Below are 23,920 nucleotides of genomic sequence, written 5' to 3'. Positions count from 1 at the left end.
GGTTATCAATTGGGGGTGTAGCTCATATGGTAGAGCGCTCGCTTCGCATGCGAGAGGCACGGGGTTCGATTCCCCGCACCTCCATTTTTTTTTCCTTTGTTCATCAATTTTTATTATCTTACATACTTTAATTAGTTACTACTTAGTAAATTGCCTTGCTTTACCCAAAAGTTAAACAAATCCAAACTACCAACAACACACATAATAAGAACAAACATAAGAAACAACACACATAATAAGAACACATAAACAACAAACACATTTATTAACTATTCTCCGTCCTTAAATTGAGGACTTGTTTTTGAGAGTGTTAGCGATGTCAATGACAAAACGGTATCTCACATCCGCCTTCATCAATCGCTCCATCGCAATGTTCACATCATCGATCGAAACAACCTCAATATCCGCAGTTATACCATGTTTGGCAGCAAAATCAATCATCTCTTGAGTCTCCTTTATTCCCCCAATATTATTCCCAGCAACTATCTTTCTTCCTGCACAACCATAATCCAAATTCAACAATAACCAAACCAAATAATCAAATCTATTTTACCAACTTACCCATGATTAACGAGAACGAATGTAAATCAAGAGGCTTTTCAGGCGCCCCAACAAGAACAATTTTTCCATGACTCTTCAACAAGCTAAGCAACGGGTATAAAGCATGAGGAGCCGAAACAGTATCAATAATTCCATCCAGAGTCCCAATCGCAGCCTTCATCTGATCAGGATCACTACTAATCAAGAACGAGTCAGCCCCTAGCCTCTCAATCGCCTCATTCTTCTTGCTAATCGAAGTACTAATAACAGTCACATTAGCACCAAAAGCCTTGGCGAACTTAACAGCACAATGACCTAACCCACCAAGACCAACCACGCCTAAATTAGTTCCTGGCTTATCCAAACCGAAGTACCTTAAAGGACTATAAGTTGTGATTCCAGCGCAGAGAAGAGGAGCAGCCGCATCAAGAGGAAGATTGTCGGGTATTTTGACAATGAAATGTTCATCTGAAACCATGATGTCTGAATATCCTCCATAAGTTGGTGTTCCATCTTTGTCGATTGAATTATAAGTGAAGATCGGTTTGGAACAATAGTTTTCTAAATCTTGTGAACAGTTCTCACATGAACGACAAGAACCAACCAAGCATCCTATGCCAACATTATCACCGACCTTAACTTTCTCTACCTTGTTCCCAACCTCAGTCACAACACCCACAATTTCATGCCTATAAAAACATATCAAAAGACATAAGTAACAAGATTTACAGATGATCATCAGCTTAAATTAAAGAATTTGTTCTTACCCAGGAACCATTGGGAAAATACTGTTTTTCCATTCGTTCTTAATCTGATGGAGATCTGAATGACATATGCCACAGAACAGAACCTTAAAAGTAACATCCTTCTCTCCAGTTGCTCTGTTAATTAACACAATTTGAATATAAAAGTGATTTTCAAAAAAACCCTTATATTGTTTAATCTTAGCCATACCTTCTGGAAAACTGAAAGGGAGAAAGAACACCGGATGCGTCTCTTGAAGCCCATCCGATGGCCTTAACTGGGTGTACCTCCTCTGGTGATTTCGCCATTAAAAGGGGAAAAAAGAACTTGTTTTTCTATGGAGACTGACTGAAGTGAAGAAATAGTGATCTTGGCCGTTGATATAAATAGGGGTAACGGACCGGAAGGAAATGACGTCGTTGATGAGCTAATATCTCAAACCGACCTTCATTCATGCATTCCTTAATTCATTCACATTCATTTTCATTGATTTTTAGGTCCCCACATTGGATAGACTTGTATGGCCGGTATTACTTTCCATAGATATGGGTTTATTTGAAAACAATTTTCTTACTTTACATGTTCTCACTAGGTATAATAAAATAAATTACAAAAATCAAAAAGAACATTTTGTCATGAAGCATGAAATGTTTGATCTTATTTTTTTTATTAATAAAAAAAAAATAGCTTATTTGATGTTGAATTATTTAAATATAGTTAATGAAAAAATAAGTTAATTACATTTTAATGGTAGAAAACTAACATTACTTTATAGTCATGTTTTTAATTTCATTTAAGGTATTTTAATTAACTAGCATGCATCCCTTGCAAGTGATAATATAAAAAACTGTGAAAAAAATATTACGGTAAAAATTTTATGGGCGGGTCAACCCATAGTCCGAACCAAGTATCCATTTACTCTCACATATATCCAAATTAACCACAGCTCTCAACCCGGCAATCCGGACACTTTAAAAATTAAGCATTATTATATATATATATAAATTAGTTAGTTAAAAAGTTGAACTTATATTGTTAAAATGTCACGCGTTTATCAATTTTGGGTTGAATTTTAAAATATAAAATGTTATTAGCCTAGTTGGTTAAAATGTTGTACTTGTTTTGTTAGGTTTTGTTAGGTTGCAAGTTTAAACCATATCTATAACATTTTTAATTTTATTTTTAACCGTTTTAAGTTTATGAGCGGGTCAACCCACAATCCGACCCAAGTATCCATTAACTCTCACATATATCCAAAATTCCAAATTAACTACAGCCCTCGCCCCGGCAATCTGAACACTTTAAAAATTAAGCATCATTATATATATATATATATATATATAGATTTGATAGAAATATAAAAAAATCAAATATGTTGGATTAAATTTTAATAACAAAAACAAATATAACAATGAAACTAAGTTGCAATAATTTTTCTTCTTCTAAATCTGGTTGAGACAAAATTATTTTTCTAAACAAAATTCATAAAAGAAAAATGGATTTAATAAAATTATATTTATTATTAATATTAAAATATTATATATTTTATTTTTTTCTTAAAATTGTAAAAATAATTTATATTTATAAAAATAATTAATATTTTTCTCTTTAAAATAATTTTATTTTATATATTATCAAATCAATCTGAAATTCAGTATTATTATCATTGGAGAGTTAATCATATTAGTTAAATATATTTATTTATTAACATTTCAAAATATTATTATATATTTTTATAATTTTTTCATAATAATAATTTGTCTTTAACATGATAAACTTTATAATATTTTAAATTAATTATTTAATAAGTATTAGAATAAAAGTTGAATATATTTAATATTATAACTTTTGTTTTTTTATTATATTTTTTACTAATATTTTAAAATTTTAATTATCTTATATATATAAATAAATACGTAAACAATTAATTCATTTAGAACTATATTTAAATAATTCATAAATATTTATTATTTTAATTTATAATATTATTGAATAAGAAAGTAGAGTTATATTATTTTAAATATATATTATTAAAATGGATATTGAATAAATAAAATAAAATAAAAAAAGTTTACTAAAAATATATATTTAACTAATGATGTTAATTTTAATAAAAATATATATTTCAAATTAATTTAATAATACAAAAATAAATAATAATAATAATAATACCCTATATATTTGAATAAATAATTTGCAAATTGAGATATGATTAAAAAATATTTTATATTAAAATGATAAAATAATCATACAAGCAATCTTAGGACAACTATATTAGTCCATTCTCAATGTACCCGCAGTGGGGACAACAACTATATTGAAACAATTTTCAATTATTTTAATACTAAAAATATTATATATTTCTAAAAATAAAATACAAAAGTATATTTTAATTAAAGTAGGTACGCCAATAATTGGTGCTCATTAAGTATAGAATAATTGAAGATAAACCATTTTAAAAATAAATAATTAAAAATGTTGCAGTGATAGAAAAGAGGAGTTAAAAATATAGATTTTGTGTCGGAATTATTAAATGTTGAAAACTATGGAGGACAATAGGGCGTTTCGAGGCGGGAATGTATTTATTATTTTCGTCCCGTTTTTACTTCACTTTTTTTTTACTACCATCCTCGCGGGACAACGTTTATATCATATTTTCTAAATAAAAAATTTATATAAACGAAATTTTAAATATAATATATTAAAATTTTATATTAGAATAAAAAAATAAACTTAAAATTCTTATAAAATATAATGAATAATTAAAATATGAATAATTTTATATATTAAACTGTGTTTATATTGTTCGAGGTAAGATCGGGACGGAGGACACAAATACTATTCCCGATCAAATCGAGGAAAACCGCCCCAAACGGGACAATATGGTTACCGCGGGACAGTTTCAAATTGACAACCTTATCTAACAAGAGCCTTATCTAAAAAAAAAGGGTTAGATACAAGGATCGGTCAGTCAAAGAAAAGAGAAAAGGTTGGCTTAATCAATTTGAATAAGAAGTTCATGAAAAAACAAAAGCAGATTGAACCAAATAGTTGAAAGAGTTAATATGAACATGTGAGTCATGTGACAGCCTACCAAAATTTGTCCACAGTTTCCATTACTCATAAAACAAAGTCCAACATTTTAACAATAATCAATCAGTTCTTGGTCTAGGAGGTTTGGCAACTTCAACAAAAATGACTCTTCCATCAAGAAACTTCCCGTGCATTCCCTCTATAGCCTTCTTAGCCTCTTCTTCATTCACATATCTAATGAAACCAAAACCCCTCGATCTTCTAGCTATCCTATCCATCACCAGATTCACTTCTACAAGCCTCCCAAATTTCTCAAACACATTCCTCAGACCCTCTTCTGTCGTTCTAAATGACAACCCACTAACATACAACTTGTTTGGCAATGGCCTTGCAACACCAGCATCATCATGTGTTGTGTCAAATGGCAAGGCTGATATTATAACTCTGAAATTTCGCATGTTTGAGTCTAAACAAAGAGGAGAAGGTACATGAAGCTCAATTCGGTTCCACCCAAAGGGTCTCAGTCTCAGTCGTGTGTCATTAATGTTTCTGTCGAAGAATTTTGTAGGAAATTGCACCATCTGAGAACTGGTTGCAATTGATCCTATGCAAGCTAGTCCAACCATGTTCTTTCTTAAAACTTAAACTTGATGAAAACCCAGTATGTAGTAAGGCCAAAGACAGTCTCTGCAATGATTTTGAAATGCCTGAACACATACAACAAGACTAATTTTACATTAATTGTTTAACCTAAAGCACATAAACATATCATTAATCTATCAATTTCATAGCCAAATCCAAACAAGGGGAAATCACAACCCAGGTCCAATTTCAAAGCTTATTTTGTTTCTATAGATTCTCTAGCTACATCTCTTCTTCATAATGAATAACACTTAGGTTGGTTAAAATGGAGAAAGTGAAGGAATTACCTTTCCTTGAGAAGATTCAGTAATGGAAACTGAGAGATAGTTACCTCTCTCTCTCTCTCTCTCAATCTCTTTCGATCTCCTTGTGAGGAGGAGCTGTCGGCTCAGCTGTACAGAGGAACAACGATTTGTCCTTCCCTTTAATATCTAGCGGAGGCTGTCCGACTATCTTATCCTTCTCTTTTCATAATCATATATTTGTGCATTCAATCATTTTAATAAACTAATTTTAATCCAAAAAGAATTAACTATAAAAACACAAATATATATAAAAAAAAAAATTCAAACAATATCCAAAATCAAATATTCATCTGTATTAAATCCATAGAATAGTAATCAATAATAAGTATTCTTTTATTTTTATTAAAAAAATATATTTTATTTTCGTGTTTATTTATTTTTTCATTACTCAAATTTAAGTTATATTTATTGAAGTGAATCTTATTTAGCTGAATCAAATTTTTTATTTAATTTTTTTTTATTTGAATAGTACTTTGAGCCGTTGTAGTTTGTTTGTTATTCATATTCTCCGATTATGGTGATGATATTTTCTTGAGCCTGTGTTCGTCTTTTGCAGCAAATGAGACAAAATTAGCGAATTTAAATTTGTTTTTATATTTTCAATAATGAGTTATTCAATTTGGTATTTCATTGTAATGGTAGGTATCCTCCCATAATTGGAATGGTAGGTATCTCCCATAATTTTCTATACATAGGTAGATGATCGATCATCATTTGAGAGGATATTTTTAACTAAAAATATTTTTATTTGTTTGACAAAAATATATATTATTTAAAGTTTTAATAGTTGAATTCCTATAATGATATTTTTATATTTAAAATTTAATTTTATAAAAACAAATTAAGAATATTTTAATTGATTAAATAAAGAATTTAATAGTTCAAAACTTTACAAAAAAAATTTATTAAAAAAATATGTAAAACCCAAAATACCACATATGAAAAATATAAAAAATCAAAGTTATAATCTATCAATCTAAATAATAAAATATTTTATCAATATATATTTTTTTAAATATTAATAGCTTAAACTTTAATAAGTTAGATTTAATATAATAGCTTAACGTTTTTGAGCCTTTCTCCTCCTAGATTGAGTCTTCTGCCATTTCTTTCTAGACACAAATTTGCTCTTAGGATTCAATCTCAACTCTTGAGTAAACTTATACTTAGGATCTCTCATTTTCTTCTGAATATCCTTAAAGAATTCCATATTCAACTTCTTAGCTCCTCCCCTTCGAAGCTCGACATACTCCGGTCCTTCGATTATATTCTCAAACGCCCCAATCAAAATATCCATATCGCTCATAACTTCCCACACATTCGTGTATCGTCCATCCGATCCTTTATTCAATTTCTTAAGTGCCTTCTCAACCGCTAGTTTTCTCGCTTGCTTCCCAGGAGACAACTCCTTTGGCTCGTCCTCGTCTTTCAGCGCTTCAGAAAGCGTTCTATACTTGGGTGTTTCGTCGAATTCAAACAGTCTGTCTATGTATTCGTCGCTCTTCTCGTTTGGATACGCTTCCCCCCCTCCTCGAATGCCATCCATTTCCTCATCATCGCATTCGTCTCCAGTCCATAGCGTCTTCTCTTCGTCGCTACCCGACCAAACGCTTCTTAGTTCGTCGCTCTCGTCTCCGTCGATTAGTTTTGAGTGTTCCTTTGCCTCTTGTTTGACTTTTCTGATTTCTTCTGCCATTTCAGTATCTTTATCGTCTTTGTCATCGTCGTCGTTTTCGCTTCCTGTCCAGAGACATTTCTCCTCCTCGTCGTCATTCATTTGTTTCTCCCATGATTTCCTGAATTCTTCTGTTCCCGGTTTGGTTTTTTCGAAAAGATTGTACCTTGACTCTCCTTCACGAGCATATGGGCGGGATGCTGTTGCAAACAAACAAAACAAAAAAACATTGAAAATGTGAATGCAAACATGAAAAGAGAAGAATAACAACAGTTACCTTGAAGGAAGGAGGAGATCAAGAAGCTAGTTGGTGTGTTGTTTGAATTGATGAAATAAGAAGCATCGTAAAGATTTCCATGTCTGAAGACTGAGTTTTGTATCTTCTTCGTGATACTAAGAAATTTTGTTGCTCTGATCATCCGAGAAGGAAGCATGGCACTCCCAATCGAAAGATTCTGGATATAAGCAAAGAGCATGTAAAATGAGAAACAAATTAATACAACCCAATTTGGTTTTAGGGTTTTATAATATGAGAATCCAACTAATGCTGCAATTCATAAACCTAAAGTGACATGCTTCCTTCTCTGATGATCAGAGCAACAAAACTCAACCCAATTTGAATTTTAGGGTTTTATAATATGAGAATCTAACCAATGCTCTGCAATTCATAAACCTAAAGTGACATGCTTCCTTCTCTGATGATCAGAGCAGCAAAATTCAACCCAATTTGATTTTTAGGGTTTTATAATATGAAAAATCAACTAATGCTCTGCAATTCCTAAACCTAAAGTGACAACCCTAATTAACAGGGACTCTTATCAGATGAAATCCTGAGTTCAGATTATTTGTGCAACTATCCTTCCAAGGGTTATTTTTTAGCATCTTCATCAGAAAGCAATAAATTCTAGGTTCAAGAACTGATTATCTAGTTACATTAAGTTCTAGTAGCAGATAATCAGATTAATCAATACATGGATAATTAATTAATTAATTGCTTCTTTGTTGAGCAACATGCAATGAGTAACTAGAATCCAAAGAAATTCAGTCAAAATTCTCTAGCTCCATCTCTTAACAGAATCACAATGGATAGAAAATTACCTTTTTTTGAGAAGATTCAGGAGATGTCGTCTGCACAAAGGAAAACGGTTTGTCTTTCCCTTGAATGTCTAGCGGCTGTGAGTTCGAAAATGAAGACTCGCTATATTATCCTTCTTCTTTCTTTGGTTGGGCAACAATAAACCCTAAATAGGTAACTGTTTCTTCTCAGCTTCTTATAGAAATCGATATGCGGAATTCACGAAAATAATGCCGTGGAGAAGTCGGGAACAACTGGAAGGAACCAGAGTGCCGCTTTACCGTACGAGGATCCTTAACAGCGCAACTTTCTCTATGCATTCGATGTTAGCATCACAGTCTCATCACAGTCGCTGGAGGCGGCGGAGTTCACTGGCCTGATCACCATGGTTACTCTGTTTTAGGTTCTGGTGTTAGGGTTTGTTGTTCTATTATTTTTAATGTTATTTTATCATTATTTTATTACAATCACATTCTTATTAAAAATCATCTCTTTTTTATCACTTATATTTAATAAGTTGTTCTTTTATTTTGTTCTATTCAAAATCTGGTTTAATTTAATCTGATTTTTCATCTCAAATTTTTATAATTTAAATAATATTTTCAGGTTTAATATTTATACCCTCCGACTATATTTTGGTTCATTTACTGAGTTTGTATTCGTCTTTTCTAAATAACAAAATTAGATAAAGTTATCAAGTTGTTAAATTTTTTTTTAATAAAGAGTAGTTGATTTATTAGTTGAAACCCTCTCCACTCTTACTCTTATATGTATTATGGCATTAATTATTATTATTATTATTATTATTATTATTTTATTTTATTTTATAGATTTTTCATTTTCCTGATCATATAGGTAGATGATTTATCACTTTAAAGAATATTTTGTTGGTGTTGACATCAACTCTTAATTAAAGACAAATTTTACTGTAATTTAAAATATTTGATAGAAATTCTTTCGACACCATTTCATTGATTTATTTGGTTTATTCTACTTCATTACTCATCGATAATGATATTTAGAGTCAACTTAAAATTACAAAAAATTTGGATATTCTTAATTTTGGATATTTTTTGTTAGAATTTTAATTGTCGTAAATTTGTCATATTATTTAACCTCTAAATTTTTATTTAATTATTTTGATTTTTTTTTTTTTATATGTAACACTTTATTTGAATAAATAATAATTAATTTATTATTATTATTTTTAAGAATATTGCCATTCAACATATAATAAATGCATCATGGTGAAAATTAAACTTGCAGACATACCTATCATCTTAAGGATTATTTTTGACATTTAAACTACATTTTTCATTTTATAATAAAAGTTTCCCATTTTAGTTTTATTTGTTTGTTATTTTGATATTTGTATTTTCTCTTAAAATTATGATAACTCATGTTATACTTTTTCTAATTATTTGTTTTACCCAAAATGAAATTATCTTACTTTTTCAATGTTGAATGTTGGCAAAAGTATATATGGATGAATGTGGGTTATCTTTTAAAAAGATTATAAACTTAATGAAAAAATGACCCTTTTATGTTGATTGAATTGCTTCCTTTCAATCAAATCTTGCCTAACTGTTGAATCCATCATCTTTGATCTTTTAGCTTTAAATTTGGAATCTACACCCCTAAAAGATAAAGACAACACACTGCCTTATGGTCCTTCCTAGTGGTCACCCTTATTGAGTTATGAAAACAAAATATATAGCAAGTAGAGTATATTTATTAAGAAAGCTCACTAGTTAATTCATAATTTTTTTTATGGGAAAGACTATTTAAATTCACTTGAGCTCTTCCAATGAATTAACTTTAGTAATCAAACAATAAGGTCATGAAACAAGGTCATATATAACCCAACTATGCACATTTATTTACCATGGAGGTTTTTAGATAATTAAATGAAGTAGTTAAAACATTATTTTTCTCTCTATTACTTTGATATGAAGAAAATTTAAAGTAGCTTCACCCTCTCAAAAGCAAAAGGCAAAGGATCCAAAGTTGATGCTGTCAATAAAAATATTCCAATTCCCATCTTTTTTTTGGAACCCTACCACAACCCATCAATAAAACATCATTTTAATTGAATTATCATTTGTTATTTAAAAAATCAAGATGCCTTGATAGTTTCTACATATATAAACAATTACTAAAACACAATTAGTTTTTAATGCTACGACCAATGTATATCCAACTCATTTTCATCCGTATCAAAGATTTTTCCGTATCACTTTAAAAGTGGAACAAATAAGTGGACAAAGCTACTTCTTTTGCGTGAAAAAACTTGCTTTGTAATTTGACCATATTCTGCCCACCTCCTTCGAGAGACGAGAAAGAATCTAATTCTCGCTCCACTAACTCTCATTTTTCTTGAACCTTCGTTTCCAGTAAGAACAAACATCACAAAAATTGGGGAAGCATGCATGGAAACTATGAAAATATAGTGATACAACCAAACAAGGAAGTGCAAAGAAAACATGTTGGAAGGCAATTGCCAATAATCAGCAGTCTTATTATATTCTCTCTTTTTATTAACAAATGAGGCTTAATAATGCAGAAAGCTCAAAAGACAGACTTTATTGTAGTAATAGCTGAGTAGAATCATTTGTAATTATTGAGATAAAAGTTGTAAAATTCGCCCATATATATAGTACTGCTCAAATTCGATAGTAAAAATGTAAAAATAGATCGGCGTGGGTCATGAGTCACATAATAGAACAGGCATTAGGGTTGTCATCGCTAAAGAAAGTGGCCATCTTTTCATGTTCGGAGACATTTGGCTGGGGCTGAACGTAGCGAACATGACCAGCTGGGGCTCTTTTATCGTAGACCTGAGGAGCAGAAGGATAATACATGACATTATGAGGAACATAAGGCCAAAACTCAGCCTTTTTTCCTGTTCTTTTCACTCTTTTCAGCACCTTGTTTGGATCTACTTGACCATGAACACTCACTTTGCTCTGTTTTCTGTTCATTTCAACTGTCTTCACACCTATATAACCAAATATATATATTATATCACAATCAAACAAAACCCAATATTTATAAATGACAAACAAATCTAGATCACCTCTCATGGATGATACAGCATTCTTAACTTTTCTTTCGCAGCCATCACAGTCCATTTTTACTTTGATTTCAACAGTCTGAAAACATGCATTCATGCAATTAATTAAATAGATTATATATATACTTACTTAGATTATGATGATGATGATGATGAATACCTGCATCGGTTTTCTTCTTTTTCTACTTGTGATTCTCACGTTGCACCAGATTGCCAGGCAGTCCAGAGCCCCCATATCTTCTTCTTCAAGGCTTGGTTGGTGGTTTAGAGTTCTTGATTTTCTTCTTTTCAGATTTCAGAAAATGTAATGAAGAGTGAACGAAATGAATGTACTTGACAGCCTTCACTATATATACCCACTTTCCATGATTCATTTGAGTGTAAAAATGTTTGAACATTTAGTTTTTTTTTTCAGAGATAATAATAATTCTATGAAAATATTCTTTAATTGTTTTTAAATTAAACTAGTTTTAACTTTTAGCGCAAAATAGAAGAATCAATTTTACTTTTGGCTCACCACAAAAGAATACCAAATACCTACTTTTTTTTTTTGGCTATTAGAAAAAGATAACATTGCAGATTCTTTTGAATTGATTTTATATGAAAGAATGGAACACTCTTTTATTAAAAAGTTCAAATTGGCCATTCAACTTTAGATTGGTACATAATCCATTAAACTTACAAAACTAAAAACTCACCGGGTAGCTCAAATGACAAGAGTTTTATCTAAAAGACAATAAGTCAAATATTCGATTCTCACTAACAGTTCTCATGGCTGTGGAGAGTCATGTTAGCCACCCGAAAATAAACCTGGTACAAGTTCAACCCTTAATTTACATGTTTCAGCCGTTCAAAAAAGAAAAAACAAATGGTGCCAAATGGCTTCATATGGTAGCACTTTTAATTTGGTTCAAGGAGAGTGGGGGGCTTTGCTTTTTAGTATATATTTCTTTTGATTATTATTAGTATAATTATTCCATACATATAACAAAAGCATGCAGAAACTTTCATTCATGATCAAGCTAGCTAGATAGCTAAACTAAGCTAGGCTAGCTTGATTCTTCCAAAAGCTAAAAGTAGGTGTTCTTCAATTTGAAACTAATCCCATCATCATTTTCCCTTTTTTTTTTCTTTTAATTTGGGTTTTCAATTAGTACTAAAGACCATCACCTCCTAAAGCTTCATCAATCATTATTGTTTCATTACCATTATTACTATTAGAGCAATAAAGCTAGCTTAGCTTAGCTTCTCTTTGACAACATATCTTGAGCTGTTGACCACGCAAACCATTCCAGAAAGCAGCACCACTTACAGCTTTCTTACCAGGAACCTGAATCTCCAATACCTGATCAAAGTTTATATATATCATCATCATGAACTAAAACTAAACTTAATGAGCATTACTAGCCATGTGATTTGATTCTGGCAAGAATCTTTGAAGAGTAGAATATAACACATCATGATTGTAAGTCCCTTAATATAAAATAGATACAGTTTCTTGACAGCTCACCTCAAGAGCTGTACCTCCTGCACAGGGGAATACCAAGGCGCCCTTAATAAAGGTCACATTATCCGCTTCAAGACCGGAAAGAAGGTGCCCCTCGCCACCCCAAACTCTTGTTGTGATAATTTTGAGGTCTAGAACACTGTTGCTTTTGTTGTTTCCATCCATAACTTCTAATCTTGTTCTTGTCCCGGGCCATCCTGAAAATGCTCGAACCTAGAAGAAGCAGAAGTGTTATGTTTCTGCTAAATGTAAATATGTCATGATAATAAACAACATGTGAAGGTTTGTCAAAATGTTCACCTTGTTATGCAACACTCTTGCATCATCTTCATTGAATGAAAGCCACGACTCCTCCTGACTAATCTGCATTACCTAAAATGTCAAAAAATAGCCCCCTTTTGGCCTCTACTATTCTATTCTTGTGGAAATATCAAGCTGGCCTCATTTATGCCTATTATTTATTTAGTTTCATTCTCCCTGTCCTATTAATTTACCTACCATTGTAATAGTTTCACCAATTCAATATATGAAGAAAAAACTCACTTCAAATTTCTACAATTCTACATAAAATTCTAATATGTTATCTAAAGTAACCTTAACAGCCTAAAAGGTTATGCATAATAGAAATAGTTTATATATTCCTCTTTCAGATTCTCATGGTTTCAAGTTTATCTATAGAGGGAGGAGTCATCATTTTTTCATGAAAACTGTATTTAGTATCAAGTTGAAAAGTTAATAATGACAGGACAAATAAAGAATATTACGAGAAGCATGTGGAAGATGCTAATCATAGAAATGAAGACAATGAGAAACAAACAAAAAAGAATGTAAGACGCAACTTCATAAATTTATGTATAAGGTCAGATACTACTTTTGAATGATGATATGAAACTAGGATTAGATAGTTTGACAATTCTGAGGAATTCTCGACACTTTATTAATACAAACTTTTAACTTTGAAATAACAATAAAATGTTGTGTATCTTTTGAGTGACTTGTAAACAAAAATATAATCATATTGTTGATAAGCAAAAGAGTAACCTTTGGTGCCAAGCTTGCTTTAGAGTCATCTTGGGGTCTGGCTTTTACACTTGCCGATCCATCAAATATTGAGGGGAGCTCACTTATTAGAAGTTTAGATCCTGCCCACCATATATGAGTCTAACTAGTTATTATTATGAGAAAACAGACAGTGGGATGATTTCAAATATAAACACAAAAAAGAAAGAGCAATATAACACCTTGAGAAAATAACCGCTCAAGCAAATCTGGTGCCTGCATCAAGATTAAAGAAGAAAATAAACATAACATCATTATTTCCGGCAGCATGCATGAAAATGTTGTTCGAATAATCTGCATCTTGTGAATAAGACTTTGTTTTCTCTTAAAGTACCTGAAAACTGGACACTGAATCTAAATACAGATTATACTCACCTTTATTTCATCGTCAATTTCCATTCTTTCCCAAGCAATGACAGGTCCAGAATCCAAAGCTCTGACTGTGAATGCCAATGATACTCCTGTTTCTTTTATCCCATCCTAGTATAACATAGTTGTTCATTATTACGTACCTCAGAATCCAAACAACATAGAAAGTAATCTAAAAATTAAATAAAATTGTCTTTTGGGGATGGAATGGAACCTGCAAAGCCCTTTGAACAGGAGCAGCTCCACGGTATAAAGGTAGCAAGCTTGGATGAATATTCACAGTACCTAATACATATAATTCAACCCAGTGGTATAAAAATTAGAGTAAACATAATGTAAATTACATATCATCATATGCTCTTGCACTAACCCAGTGAAGGAATCTTCAGAAACTTGCTGGGTAGAATATTGCCATACGCTGCTGTAATGCAAAGGTCTGCCTCCAGAGCTTTCAAGTCCGACAAAAACGAGTCCTAACAGAACAAAATCCAAGAATTAAAAAAACATACTCGACATATAAATCATAGGCATGTGAATTACACTCAGCCAGCAACCAGCATTTATAAAACAAGAAGAGAAACATTTATGTAGAAATCTAGTAACTCTTTGGAAACAAAATGTAGTGTTGTTACCTCACCAGCTCGTTGAGGGGTAAGAATCAAATCAGATGAAAAGCCTCTGTCAAGAGCTCGTTGAGCAACTGGAGAAGGCATCACTTTTCTTCCCCTATCTCTTCCCGAAGGTGGTTGAGTAACAATTGCTGCAACCTAGAAAGCATTTGTTAGTGATTGAGTCTTTATACCTAGTTATTATGGTTCAAACCAGCTCTCTCATATATAACCTCACATTTATCAGATCCAAGCTTAGACTAAGAACAAGAATGTACCTCAAATTGAGAGTCAGAGGCAGATGAAGCATCGAGAAGATCGTCGAGAACAGATGCAGAAACCTAGAATATGAACAGTTGAATACAAGTAACAACATTTCTGTATCTTTACATTCAAATGTGAAGTGGGGTGAGGTGAGTAAGGTGTACCTGAGGAGAGCCAAGAAAGACTAGTTTTTTTCTAGTGGGAAGAGAAAGAGGATGGTTTAGTGCAGGAGAAGAATTGACGGCTGCATTAAAACAGGTAAAGCGTCGAAGCATGGAAGCTGTTGATGTCAATAACATTCTACTGAAAGAATTGACTTCCAAATTGCTAATGGCGGCTTATTCTGACTGCTAATGATCCTACTCCATTTCTTGACACAATCTATTTCCCCAAACTTAAAGCTCGATTCTTCAAAGATAATAAATAGTGAGAAGATGATAATCGAATGAGTCTGCAGGAGAGACGAAAGGTTTTGACCAATCCTTCTGTTGTCCTCTCCTGTCTACAGCATGTTGCGGTTCGGGTTATACCACAACCCAATTCAATACTCCGATAAAAATGATGGGTAAACGGTTTTCAACTACTTTTTTTTTTAATAATAATAACTCCATTAAAATATAATTACTCGCTGAAGAAGTTTCTTCGCCCTCGCTGCATCTATCACGAACAAGCTGTTCGAGTTCTTCGAATCCGCTAGCTTTTACCACAGTAAATACATTCGTACAAATGTACTTGGTAAAGACATCTGCTTCACTGAAGAAACATTCGGCTTGTTCTTCAGACTCCCAACCGAAGGAATCCATGAGTTTCCTTTTCTTCAAATGAGATTCTGTCTGAAATGATGCATGTCTTTTCAGATCAAACCTCTGAAGTATTGAGTATCACGGGAAGAGTAACTTCTTGAAAGTTGAGTATGCCCTACTCAACGACATTATCTCCAAATCCCTCCTTGCAAAAGACTCCTCTTACATCTACTGTACGAAAGTCTTTGAAATAATGGTGGCCATCACAAGGGGTGTAACCATCAACTGGTCGAAATTCCTATTCAACAACCCAGTCAAAATGATCTGCTCCCGGAAAAAGATCTTCGGCTATGACACTCCTCTTTGCGCTTTCTTTTGTTGTCTTCTTGATGAACATGGTCATGAGTTTCATGCCTCCTCTTCCAAAATCCTGAACAACCAGAAGGTTGTCGATTATGTTCTTAGGGTGAATAGACTCAGATCGAAGAAGAGAAACAGGGACGAGCTCAACTCGGCTCTAACTTTAGCCCTAGAGTCAGGTGTTGATTCGCTTCACAGATGATGTTAAAAAGGGGGAAGAAAGAAAGGAACAAAGGGAGATTACCCTTAGACTTAGGGGGAAGGAAGAATCTTTCGATGTTGTTTTGATCTTTTGATGTTTTTGGATGTTTTTGAATATTAATGTTTTTGAAAGGTGTTTTTATATTTTCTGTTGAAAAATATTCCTGACATTTCAATGTTTTTATGTGTTTATCTATTGCATTATTCATATAATCTGTTATCTATGTAAAGTTTTAACATCATCATCAAAAAGGTGAAATTGTTGGGTCAAAGTATTTTGACTAATGGAATTTTGATGATGTGTTGGTATAAAACTTAAATTAAGCCGTCTAATTGTTTTTTGGTGCAGGTGTATCGAAAACATGTTATATTAGACTAAGTCTGAATGAGACTCATTAGATTGATTGGCTATTAGACACATTGAGTTAGACGTGTAGTATAACGGACACGTAATTAGACGTGCAGTCAAACGAATGTAGTTAGACGTGCAGTCTAACAGATGTAGTTAGACGTACAGTCTAACGGATACGTAATTAGACGTGTAGTCTAACGAATGTAGTTAGACGTGCAGTCTAACAGACGTAGTTAAACGTGCAGTCTAACAGACGTAGTTAGACGTGCAGTCTAACGGATACGTAGTTAGACGTGCAGTCTAACAGACGTAGTTAAACATGCAGTTTTAACGGATACGTAGTTAGACGTGCAGTCTAACGAACGTAGTTAGAAGTGCAGTCTAACAGACATAGTTAGACGTACAGTCTAACGGATACGTAGTTAGACGTGCAGTCCAACGAACTTAGTTAGACGTGCAGTCTTACAGACGTAGTTAGAAGTGCAGTCTAACGGATACGTAGTTAGACGTGCAGTCTAACAGATACGTAGTTAGACGTGCAGTCTAACAAACGTAGTTAGACGTGCAGTCTAATAGACGTAGTTAGACGTGCAGTCTAACAGATACGTAGTTAGACGTGCAGTCTAACATACGTAGTTAGACATGCAGTCTAATGAACATAGTTAGACGTGCAATCTAACAGACGTAGTTAGACGTGCAATCTAACAGATACGTAGTTAGACAGACGTACAGTCTAACGAACGTAGTTAAACGTGTAGTCTAACGGAGACGTAGTTAGACGTGTCGTCTAACAGATGAGAGTTAGACGTGCATTCTAACTCCTTCAGATTAGTCTGAAGGGAGACGTAGTTAGACGTGTCGTCTAACAGATGAGAGTTAGACGTGCAGTCTAACTCCTTCAGATTAGTCTGAAGGAAGACGTAATTAGACGTGTCGTCTAACAGATGAGAGTTAGACGTGCAGTCTAACTCCTTTAGATTAGTCTGAAGAGAGACGTAATTAGACGTGTCGTCTAACATATGAGAGTTAAACGTGCAGTCTAACTCCTTCAGATTAGTCTGAAGGGAACCATAATTAGACGTACCGTCTAATCCCATTAGACCAGGTGGTCTAATGGATCCTGCTATTAGACGTGGGCGTCTAATTTCATTAGACGAGGTCGTCTAAGTGAAAAACGTCTAATGTCATGCTTAAGTAGTTGCTTGAAGCTAGCATCCATCTACCCACGATCAACTAGCTGTATGCTACTTCTGCTCCACTTTCTAGTGCATATCAGTACGACAGCCAGTTGCAACCAATCATCTAATGCCACCTAAGCAAATATTCTTCCCACTACTTGTTTCTTGCAGAAATATCCTAAAAGAATATTTGGCGCACTACCAGATTGGTACGGCCACGATCTTGGTGCTCAGAGTTTGTTGTGTGCTATGGAGGCGTTCCAATGGAAGTTAGTCACGTGTCATTATAGAAGATTCGATCGTTGGTACCTGCTCTCTATTTAAAGATCTTTAAGGACAACGGAAGAACAACTGGACACAATTGCTGGAATTACAGAGAGATATTAATCTAACAATTATTGAACACGAACGAATTGCTTTCTTGCTTTACTGTGTGTTTATCAAGAGAGAGAGATAGAATTAAAGTATTGTCTAGCTGAGTGATATTTTTAAATATACTGTAAGTTGAACAGAGTCTGTTCTGTTCAATAGTGAGCTAGTCGTGCAACTGTATTTGATTCTAAGAAACGTATAGTGAATCCTTTCGGTGGTTGGAAGAAGGGGTGACGTAGAAGATTTTGCTCCGAACATCCATAAACAACTCTTGTGTTATTTTCATTCTATCATCTTCTCATTCTTTGGTTCTTAACTTCAAACCTTATTAAACGTTTTCGCACTTGAATCGTTCAAGAGTTTGCAAGGGTTTGTGAAGAATAGAAAGTGATTTAAATCCCTAACAAGATTTCTATCAAAACAAGTACAACCCTTTAACAAACTAGGTAACAACACTTTATATTTTAAATTTAACACTAAATTTGATGAACACGGAACATTTTAACAATATAAGTTCAACTTTTTAACTAATCTATATCTATATATATAATGATGCTTAATTTTTAAAGTGTCCGGATTGCCGGGTCGATAGTTGTGGTTAATTTGAATATATATGTGAGAGTAAATGAATGCTTGAGTGATGCTTAATTTTTAAAGTGTTCGGATTGTTAGGTCGAGAACTGTGGTTAATTTGGATATATATATGTGAGATTAAATGGATACTTGAGTCGGATTGTGAGTTGACCCGCCTATAAACTTAAAACGGTTAAAAAATATAATTAAAAATGTTATATGTATGTTTCAAACGTGCAACCTAACAAAACAAGGACAATTTTTTAACTAACTAGGCTAACAACACTTTATATTTTAAATTCAATATCAAATTTAATGTACGTGAGACATTTTAACAATATAAGTTCAAAGTTCAACTTTTTAACTAACTAATATATATATATATATATATATATATATATATATATATATATATATATATATATATATATATATATATAAAATGATGCTTAATTTTTAAAGTGTCTAGATTGCCGAGTTGAGATCTGCGGTTAATTTAGATATATATGTGAGTGTAAATGGATGCTTGGGTCGGATTGGGTTGACCCTCCCATAAAATTAAAACGGTTAAAAATAAAATTAAAAATGTTATATGTATGTTTAGAACTTGCAACCAAACATAATAAGTACAACCTTTAACCAAGTGTGATTAGGATGTGGTTTACCGAGGTAGGTCGGTATCAATTGAAAATGGTTAAACAAATCTAAATCAAATATTTGATTGACCAAAGTGTGAGGTCACGATGCTAAATATTAAAAAATATGAATATATTTGATTGACAAAGTGAAAGTGTAAAGTCACGAGATGAAAGGTTCATTCGGAAAAAATATGTGATGAAATATGTAAGAAAATAAGTTATTTTACCGAAATGAATAAAATGTGAAATGAAAATATTTTATTCGTGATTTATTAAGAATTTTAAATATATATTATTATAGTTTTTTAATTTAATTTATTTTTTATTTTTATCTGTATAGGAAATTTTTCTAGTGTATGATTATATTAGTCTAGAAGCTCCATCAATGTGAAAAATTAAATGACCATTGTATAGTCATTACGAATTATCTTCAAGTTAATGATTAATTTGCACTTTTTTTTTTATAAAGGATGAAATTATTTTATTAATTCAAAATTTTATTTTAATAGCTTATTGATTTGTGTTTTTGTGACAAAAAGGCTTGTCACCATTTTTTATTTTAAGAAAACATGAGACATTTTTTTAATACTAAACAAAAATAAATATGTATTCAATTAAATTGCTTGAAAAGAATGTTAAAATAAGTTCAAACTATTTTAAATATTATTGGGATTATTTTTTACTTATTAAATTGGTATAAACAATAATAATAACTCCATTAAAATATAATTATTTTGAACTTATCTCTAAACCCCTACAAACAGATTCATTCACTTTATAATATAATTTGTCATAAATTATTTAAAAAAATAAATAAAATAACAAAAGAACTACAACCACCAAAAAAAAATAAAATAAAAAAAAAATTAAACATCACATTCAATGTCTCAAAATTCCATAAAATTTGCGAAATTATAATATACTCAAAAGTATGTTCAATACTGGAGATTAGAAACCCTAGTTGGAGATTCTTAATAATGAGTATTGATTGTTATAAGTTACTAATTATTTACTTTGACTGCAATGTGTAAATATGAGAAAAAAGTATAGAAGAGAAATAAATAAATAATTGTACATATTTTTATCTAAAATAGAATTGTCAAAATGTTATTAAATTTATTAATATATAATAACTAAAAAAATATTACTTCATTTAAATTAATACCCAATAAGATATTAAAAAAATATATAATATTTAAGTAAATTAAAAAACAAAATTTGTCTAAACCCAACACCAATTCCGAAATTGTGTTCCAACTTCCAAGTAAATTCATTTTGTGATACAACTTAATAATTAATTAATTATTAGTCTCAATTTAGAATAACTCAAATATTAAAAATCATATTTAAAAATCAAAAATTAAATATTTATTTAAAAGTATTTTAAATTAAAATTAAAGTAAGATAAGATTAATATTAGTTTATAAACTTTAAAGCTAGCTATCAATCAATCAATGGTAACCCGTGATAATAAACAGTTAATTTGAATTATTTGTCAATCAAAAATCAAAATCACAAATAAAATATTAATATTCTTTTTCATTTTTATTGATATTTTTTTTAAAAAAAAATAAACTTTTATAATTTAAATATAAAACATAAAAAAGTAAAATATATACCTTTATTTGTTTTAAGAGTTAGTTTGATAGATATTTTTCTAAAATTTATTTAATTTTTTAATAAACTCTTTATATATTGTAACAATTCTCATATTATTTATATATATATATATATAATAATTGAATCACTTATTTCATTAAATAAAATATTAGAATAAGGAGTCATGACTTTAGAATGACTTTAGAATACGTATAAACTTAATTCTTCTTAATTAAAAAAATATATAATAAAAAAATACTCTAACTTTATTTTTAAAATATTAAATTTTAAATAAATAAATATATCCTAATAATGTAATAAATTAAAAAATAAATAACTTATTTTTTAATTTTTTGGTTTGTCTTAAATAACTTAAACTAATTAGATTATATTTTATTTTTATATATGAATAACTTTTAGTCTTTTTAGAAGAAAAAAAGTCTGATTAATCATTAGTTTCTTTAAAAAAAACTTCAATCCGAATTTACCCTTAACAAAAACAAAATATTATTGACTAAATCAAAAAAAAAAAAACCTCTTTAACAAGCTCCAAGAAAATTACGTCCACCTAATCACTGACCTCACTCTACTCACATATGTATGTATATATATATATGCAACCTTTCTTCACTCTACTCAAATATATCACATTTGTATGTATATATTTGTTCAAGTACCAAATTAAGCACTGAGCAGATCTTACTTGAACCTTCAATGGCGAAATCACCAGAAGAACAACACCCTGTTAAGGCCTTTGGCTTAGCTTCCAGAGACACATCTGGCATCCTCTCTCCTTTCAACTTCTCCATTAGGTTAATTAGTTAATGATCACCAATTTCATCAAATATATATGCATGTCCTCTAATTAATTAAACTCATGATGTTTGCAGAGCCACCGGAGAGAAAGATGTGAAGTTCAAAGTGCTCTATTGTGGCATTTGTCACTCCGATCTTCATCAAATCAGAAACGATTGGGGAAACAGCATCTTCCCCATGGTTCCTGGGTAATCAATCATTCGTTCATTCATTCAATCAATCGATCATTCCAATGTTAATCCAATATTAAAAAATTAAATGTATGCTATGACAGACATGAAGTTGTGGGCGAAGTGACAGAGATAGGAGATAAGGTAGAGAGATTCAATGTCGGAGACAAAATAGGAGTCGGATGCATGGTCGGTTCCTGCAAATCCTGCGACAGTTGCGTTGAAGATCTCGAGAATTACTGTCCCAAGATGGTTCTCATTTACAACTCCTTAGATTTCGATGGCCACCCCACATACGGTGGTTATTCCGATATCATGGTGGTGAACGAGCATTACGTGGTTAAGATTCCCAATGGCATGGCTCTAGACGCATGTGCTCCTCTACTCTGTGCCGGAATAACTACCTACAGTTCCCTGAAGCATTTCGGGTTGGATAAGGTTGGAATGAGGTTGGGTGTGGTTGGATTGGGTGGATTAGGACATATGGCGGTTAAGTTTGCGAAAGCTTTTGGGTTGAATGTGACTGTGATTAGTACCTCGCCGGGGAAGAAGGCGGATGCGTTGAATCGACTTGGAGCTGACTCGTTTTTGGTGAGTAGTGATCCGGAGGAAATGAAGACAGCTATGGGAAGTATGGACGGTGTTCTCGATACCGTTTCAACTTCCCATGCGATCTTGCCTTTGATTGGTTTGTTGAAGACTCAAGGGAAGCTTATCATAGTTGGTGCACTGGATAAGCCTCTTGAACTTCACGTCTTTCCACTTTTAATGGGTAAGAATATATTTAAAACGTTTTAAGTTAAAATAATTTATCTTGCTAAAAATATGAAAATGATAGGTAGGAAAATAGTTGGTGGGAGTTGCATAGGTGGAATGAAGGAGACGCAAGAGATGCTTGATTTTGCAGCTAAGCATGGGATAACAGCTGATATCGAGCTCATTTCGACTGATTACGTTAACACGGCCATGGAGCGCCTTGCCAAAGCCGATGTGAGATTCCGTTTCGTAATTGATATTGCCAATACGATCAAATCTACCTAAAAAAATTGTGATCTGTAATTGCTTATTATGCATTTGAATTGTTTTTGTTTTGAATTGTATATGTTTGTGGGGTGCAACTTTTGATTGTGAGTGGTTGTATTTTGGGTTATTAAACTTATAATATGCGATTTGTTTACGAATTTTGTCGGCTTTTTCTATTAATAAAAAATGGGAAGAATGTCAATTTTATTTATAAAGTTGGAAGGAGGTGTCAAATTTATTTTAAAAAGTTATAAAATTTTATTTATGTATACAAACTTGTCAAAGACTCAAAATGTGTCAAAATTATTTAACATAATGGAATGTTTCAAACGGAGTTAACTTTTTATCCACGTGGGCCACCATGATAATGGGTAGAAGAAGTAAAATTTTATTTATTTAATTTTATATATTAAATAGAAAAAGAAGGTCGGCTTGAAATGTAAAAAATAGGTTAAAAAAATATAAAAAATAAATATCTACGTGGATAAAAACTTAACGCCGTTTGAGGTATTCCGTTATGTTAAATAATTTTGACACATTTTGACAAGTTTATATACATAAATAGAATTTTATAACTTTATAAATAAATTTGACACCTCATTTCAATTTTATAAATAAAAATTGACATTCTTCCATATTAAAAAATACATAATGAAGTGACTTTCCAGACTAAACATGTGGGAATTCTTCTTTTTAATAAGAAAAAAAAAATAAAATAAGACGTATTGTATTGTCTTGTTAGGTGTCGTCGTACTAATACTATTCTATAAGTCCCTGATAAAAAAAAAATATACTTTTAAATTATAAAATGCCATTGTTTACAAATCAGTGAGGGTTATGATATACTATGTTTATCAGAAATCAAATAAAATTCAAGATTTGGTTATCCTCAATAAATTGCCTGCTTATTTGTCCCAAAGTACAAGATAGTCATGCATAGAGATCTTTTATTTACTTTTCGGATTTAATTAATTTATTTCTTTTTAAAATTTTGAATAGAT

General features: G+C 31.5%; 5 protein-coding genes, 1 non-coding gene and 1 pseudogene across 7 annotated transcripts; 2 read left to right on the top strand and 5 right to left on the bottom strand.

Moving 5' to 3' along the window:
- Positions 1–11: 11 nt before the first annotated feature.
- Positions 12–84, top strand: TRNAA-CGC. Its single transcript has one exon. It is a non-coding gene; the product is annotated as a tRNA-Ala (tRNA).
- A 90-nt stretch (positions 85–174) lies between these two features.
- On the bottom strand, positions 175–1,702 carry LOC124919928 (8-hydroxygeraniol dehydrogenase-like). The gene is made up of 4 exons (XM_047460292.1): positions 1,495–1,702; positions 1,308–1,421; positions 562–1,229; positions 175–494 (listed from the first exon to the last, which is right to left on the bottom strand). Exons 1-4 carry the CDS (start codon positions 1,590–1,592, stop codon positions 283–285), a joined length of 1,092 nt encoding a protein of 363 aa, XP_047316248.1. The 5' UTR covers positions 1,593–1,702; the 3' UTR covers positions 175–282.
- A 2,552-nt stretch (positions 1,703–4,254) lies between these two features.
- Positions 4,255–5,407, bottom strand: LOC124919930 (organelle RRM domain-containing protein 6, chloroplastic-like). Of its 2 annotated transcripts, none has more exons than XM_047460295.1 (2): positions 5,247–5,407; positions 4,255–5,004 (listed from the first exon to the last, which is right to left on the bottom strand). In XM_047460295.1, the coding sequence occupies exon 2, from the start codon at positions 4,941–4,943 to the stop codon at positions 4,437–4,439; it is 507 nt and encodes a 168-aa protein (XP_047316251.1). In that variant the 5' UTR covers positions 4,944–5,004; positions 5,247–5,407; the 3' UTR covers positions 4,255–4,436. The 2 variants fall into 2 exon arrangements, with proteins under 2 accessions (XP_047316251.1, XP_047316252.1); XM_047460296.1 differs by having other exon boundaries at positions 4,255–5,024; positions 5,247–5,402.
- An 834-nt stretch (positions 5,408–6,241) lies between these two features.
- Positions 6,242–8,418, bottom strand: LOC124919929. The gene is made up of 3 exons (XM_047460293.1): positions 8,038–8,418; positions 7,217–7,394; positions 6,242–7,139 (listed from the first exon to the last, which is right to left on the bottom strand). The coding sequence occupies exons 2-3, from the start codon at positions 7,371–7,373 to the stop codon at positions 6,325–6,327; spliced, it is 972 nt and encodes a 323-aa protein (XP_047316249.1). The 5' UTR covers positions 7,374–7,394; positions 8,038–8,418; the 3' UTR covers positions 6,242–6,324.
- Positions 8,419–10,502: 2,084 nt separating this feature from the next.
- Positions 10,503–11,736, bottom strand: LOC124919931 (heavy metal-associated isoprenylated plant protein 21-like). The gene is made up of 3 exons (XM_047460297.1): positions 11,248–11,736; positions 11,091–11,166; positions 10,503–11,012 (listed from the first exon to the last, which is right to left on the bottom strand). The coding sequence occupies exons 1-3, from the start codon at positions 11,320–11,322 to the stop codon at positions 10,726–10,728; spliced, it is 438 nt and encodes a 145-aa protein (XP_047316253.1). The 5' UTR covers positions 11,323–11,736; the 3' UTR covers positions 10,503–10,725.
- Positions 11,737–12,072: 336 nt separating this feature from the next.
- Positions 12,073–15,381, bottom strand: LOC124919925 (methionyl-tRNA formyltransferase). The gene is made up of 11 exons (XM_047460291.1): positions 15,059–15,381; positions 14,909–14,971; positions 14,655–14,789; positions 14,393–14,495; positions 14,237–14,307; positions 14,029–14,133; positions 13,836–13,869; positions 13,636–13,736; positions 12,895–12,957; positions 12,598–12,807; positions 12,073–12,432 (listed from the first exon to the last, which is right to left on the bottom strand). The coding sequence occupies exons 1-11, from the start codon at positions 15,191–15,193 to the stop codon at positions 12,319–12,321; spliced, it is 1,134 nt and encodes a 377-aa protein (XP_047316247.1). The 5' UTR covers positions 15,194–15,381; the 3' UTR covers positions 12,073–12,318.
- A 6,243-nt stretch (positions 15,382–21,624) lies between these two features.
- On the top strand, positions 21,625–22,981 carry LOC124919927 (annotated as a pseudogene).
- Positions 22,982–23,920: the final 939 nt, after the last annotated feature.

Source organism: Impatiens glandulifera, chromosome 1 (genome assembly GCF_907164915.1).
Source record: "Impatiens glandulifera chromosome 1, dImpGla2.1, whole genome shotgun sequence".
Classification (NCBI taxonomy): domain Eukaryota; kingdom Viridiplantae; phylum Streptophyta; class Magnoliopsida; order Ericales; family Balsaminaceae; genus Impatiens; species Impatiens glandulifera.
Note: the sequence above shows the minus strand (reverse complement) of the source record. Positions and strands in the feature narration are given on the sequence as shown.

Coding starts and splice junctions, on each gene's coding strand:
- LOC124919925 (XM_047460291.1), bottom strand. CDS start 15,193: ATGTTATTGACATCAACAGCTTCCATGCTTCGACGCTTTACCTGTTTT. Junction 12,958..13,635: donor AAGCAAGCTTGGCACCAAAG/GTTACTCTTTTG, acceptor TAGGTAATGCAG/ATTAGTCAGGAGGAGTCGTG. Junction 12,433..12,597: donor CAGGAGGTACAGCTCTTGAG/GTGAGCTGTCAA, acceptor AACTTTGATCAG/GTATTGGAGATTCAGGTTCC.
- LOC124919930 (XM_047460295.1), bottom strand. CDS start 4,943: ATGGTTGGACTAGCTTGCATAGGATCAATTGCAACCAGTTCTCAGATG.
- LOC124919928 (XM_047460292.1), bottom strand. CDS start 1,592: ATGGCGAAATCACCAGAGGAGGTACACCCAGTTAAGGCCATCGGATGG. Junction 1,230..1,307: donor ATTTTCCCAATGGTTCCTGG/GTAAGAACAAAT, acceptor ATGTTTTTATAG/GCATGAAATTGTGGGTGTTG. Junction 495..561: donor TTCGTTCTCGTTAATCATGG/GTAAGTTGGTAA, acceptor ATGGTTGTGCAG/GAAGAAAGATAGTTGCTGGG.
- LOC124919929 (XM_047460293.1), bottom strand. CDS start 7,373: ATGCTTCCTTCTCGGATGATCAGAGCAACAAAATTTCTTAGTATCACG. Junction 7,140..7,216: donor GATCTCCTCCTTCCTTCAAG/GTAACTGTTGTT, acceptor TGTTTGCAACAG/CATCCCGCCCATATGCTCGT.
- LOC124919931 (XM_047460297.1), bottom strand. CDS start 11,322: ATGGGGGCTCTGGACTGCCTGGCAATCTGGTGCAACGTGAGAATCACA. Junction 11,167..11,247: donor AAAGAAGAAAACCGATGCAG/GTATTCATCATC, acceptor GCATGTTTTCAG/ACTGTTGAAATCAAAGTAAA. Junction 11,013..11,090: donor TGCTGTATCATCCATGAGAG/GTGATCTAGATT, acceptor TTGGTTATATAG/GTGTGAAGACAGTTGAAATG.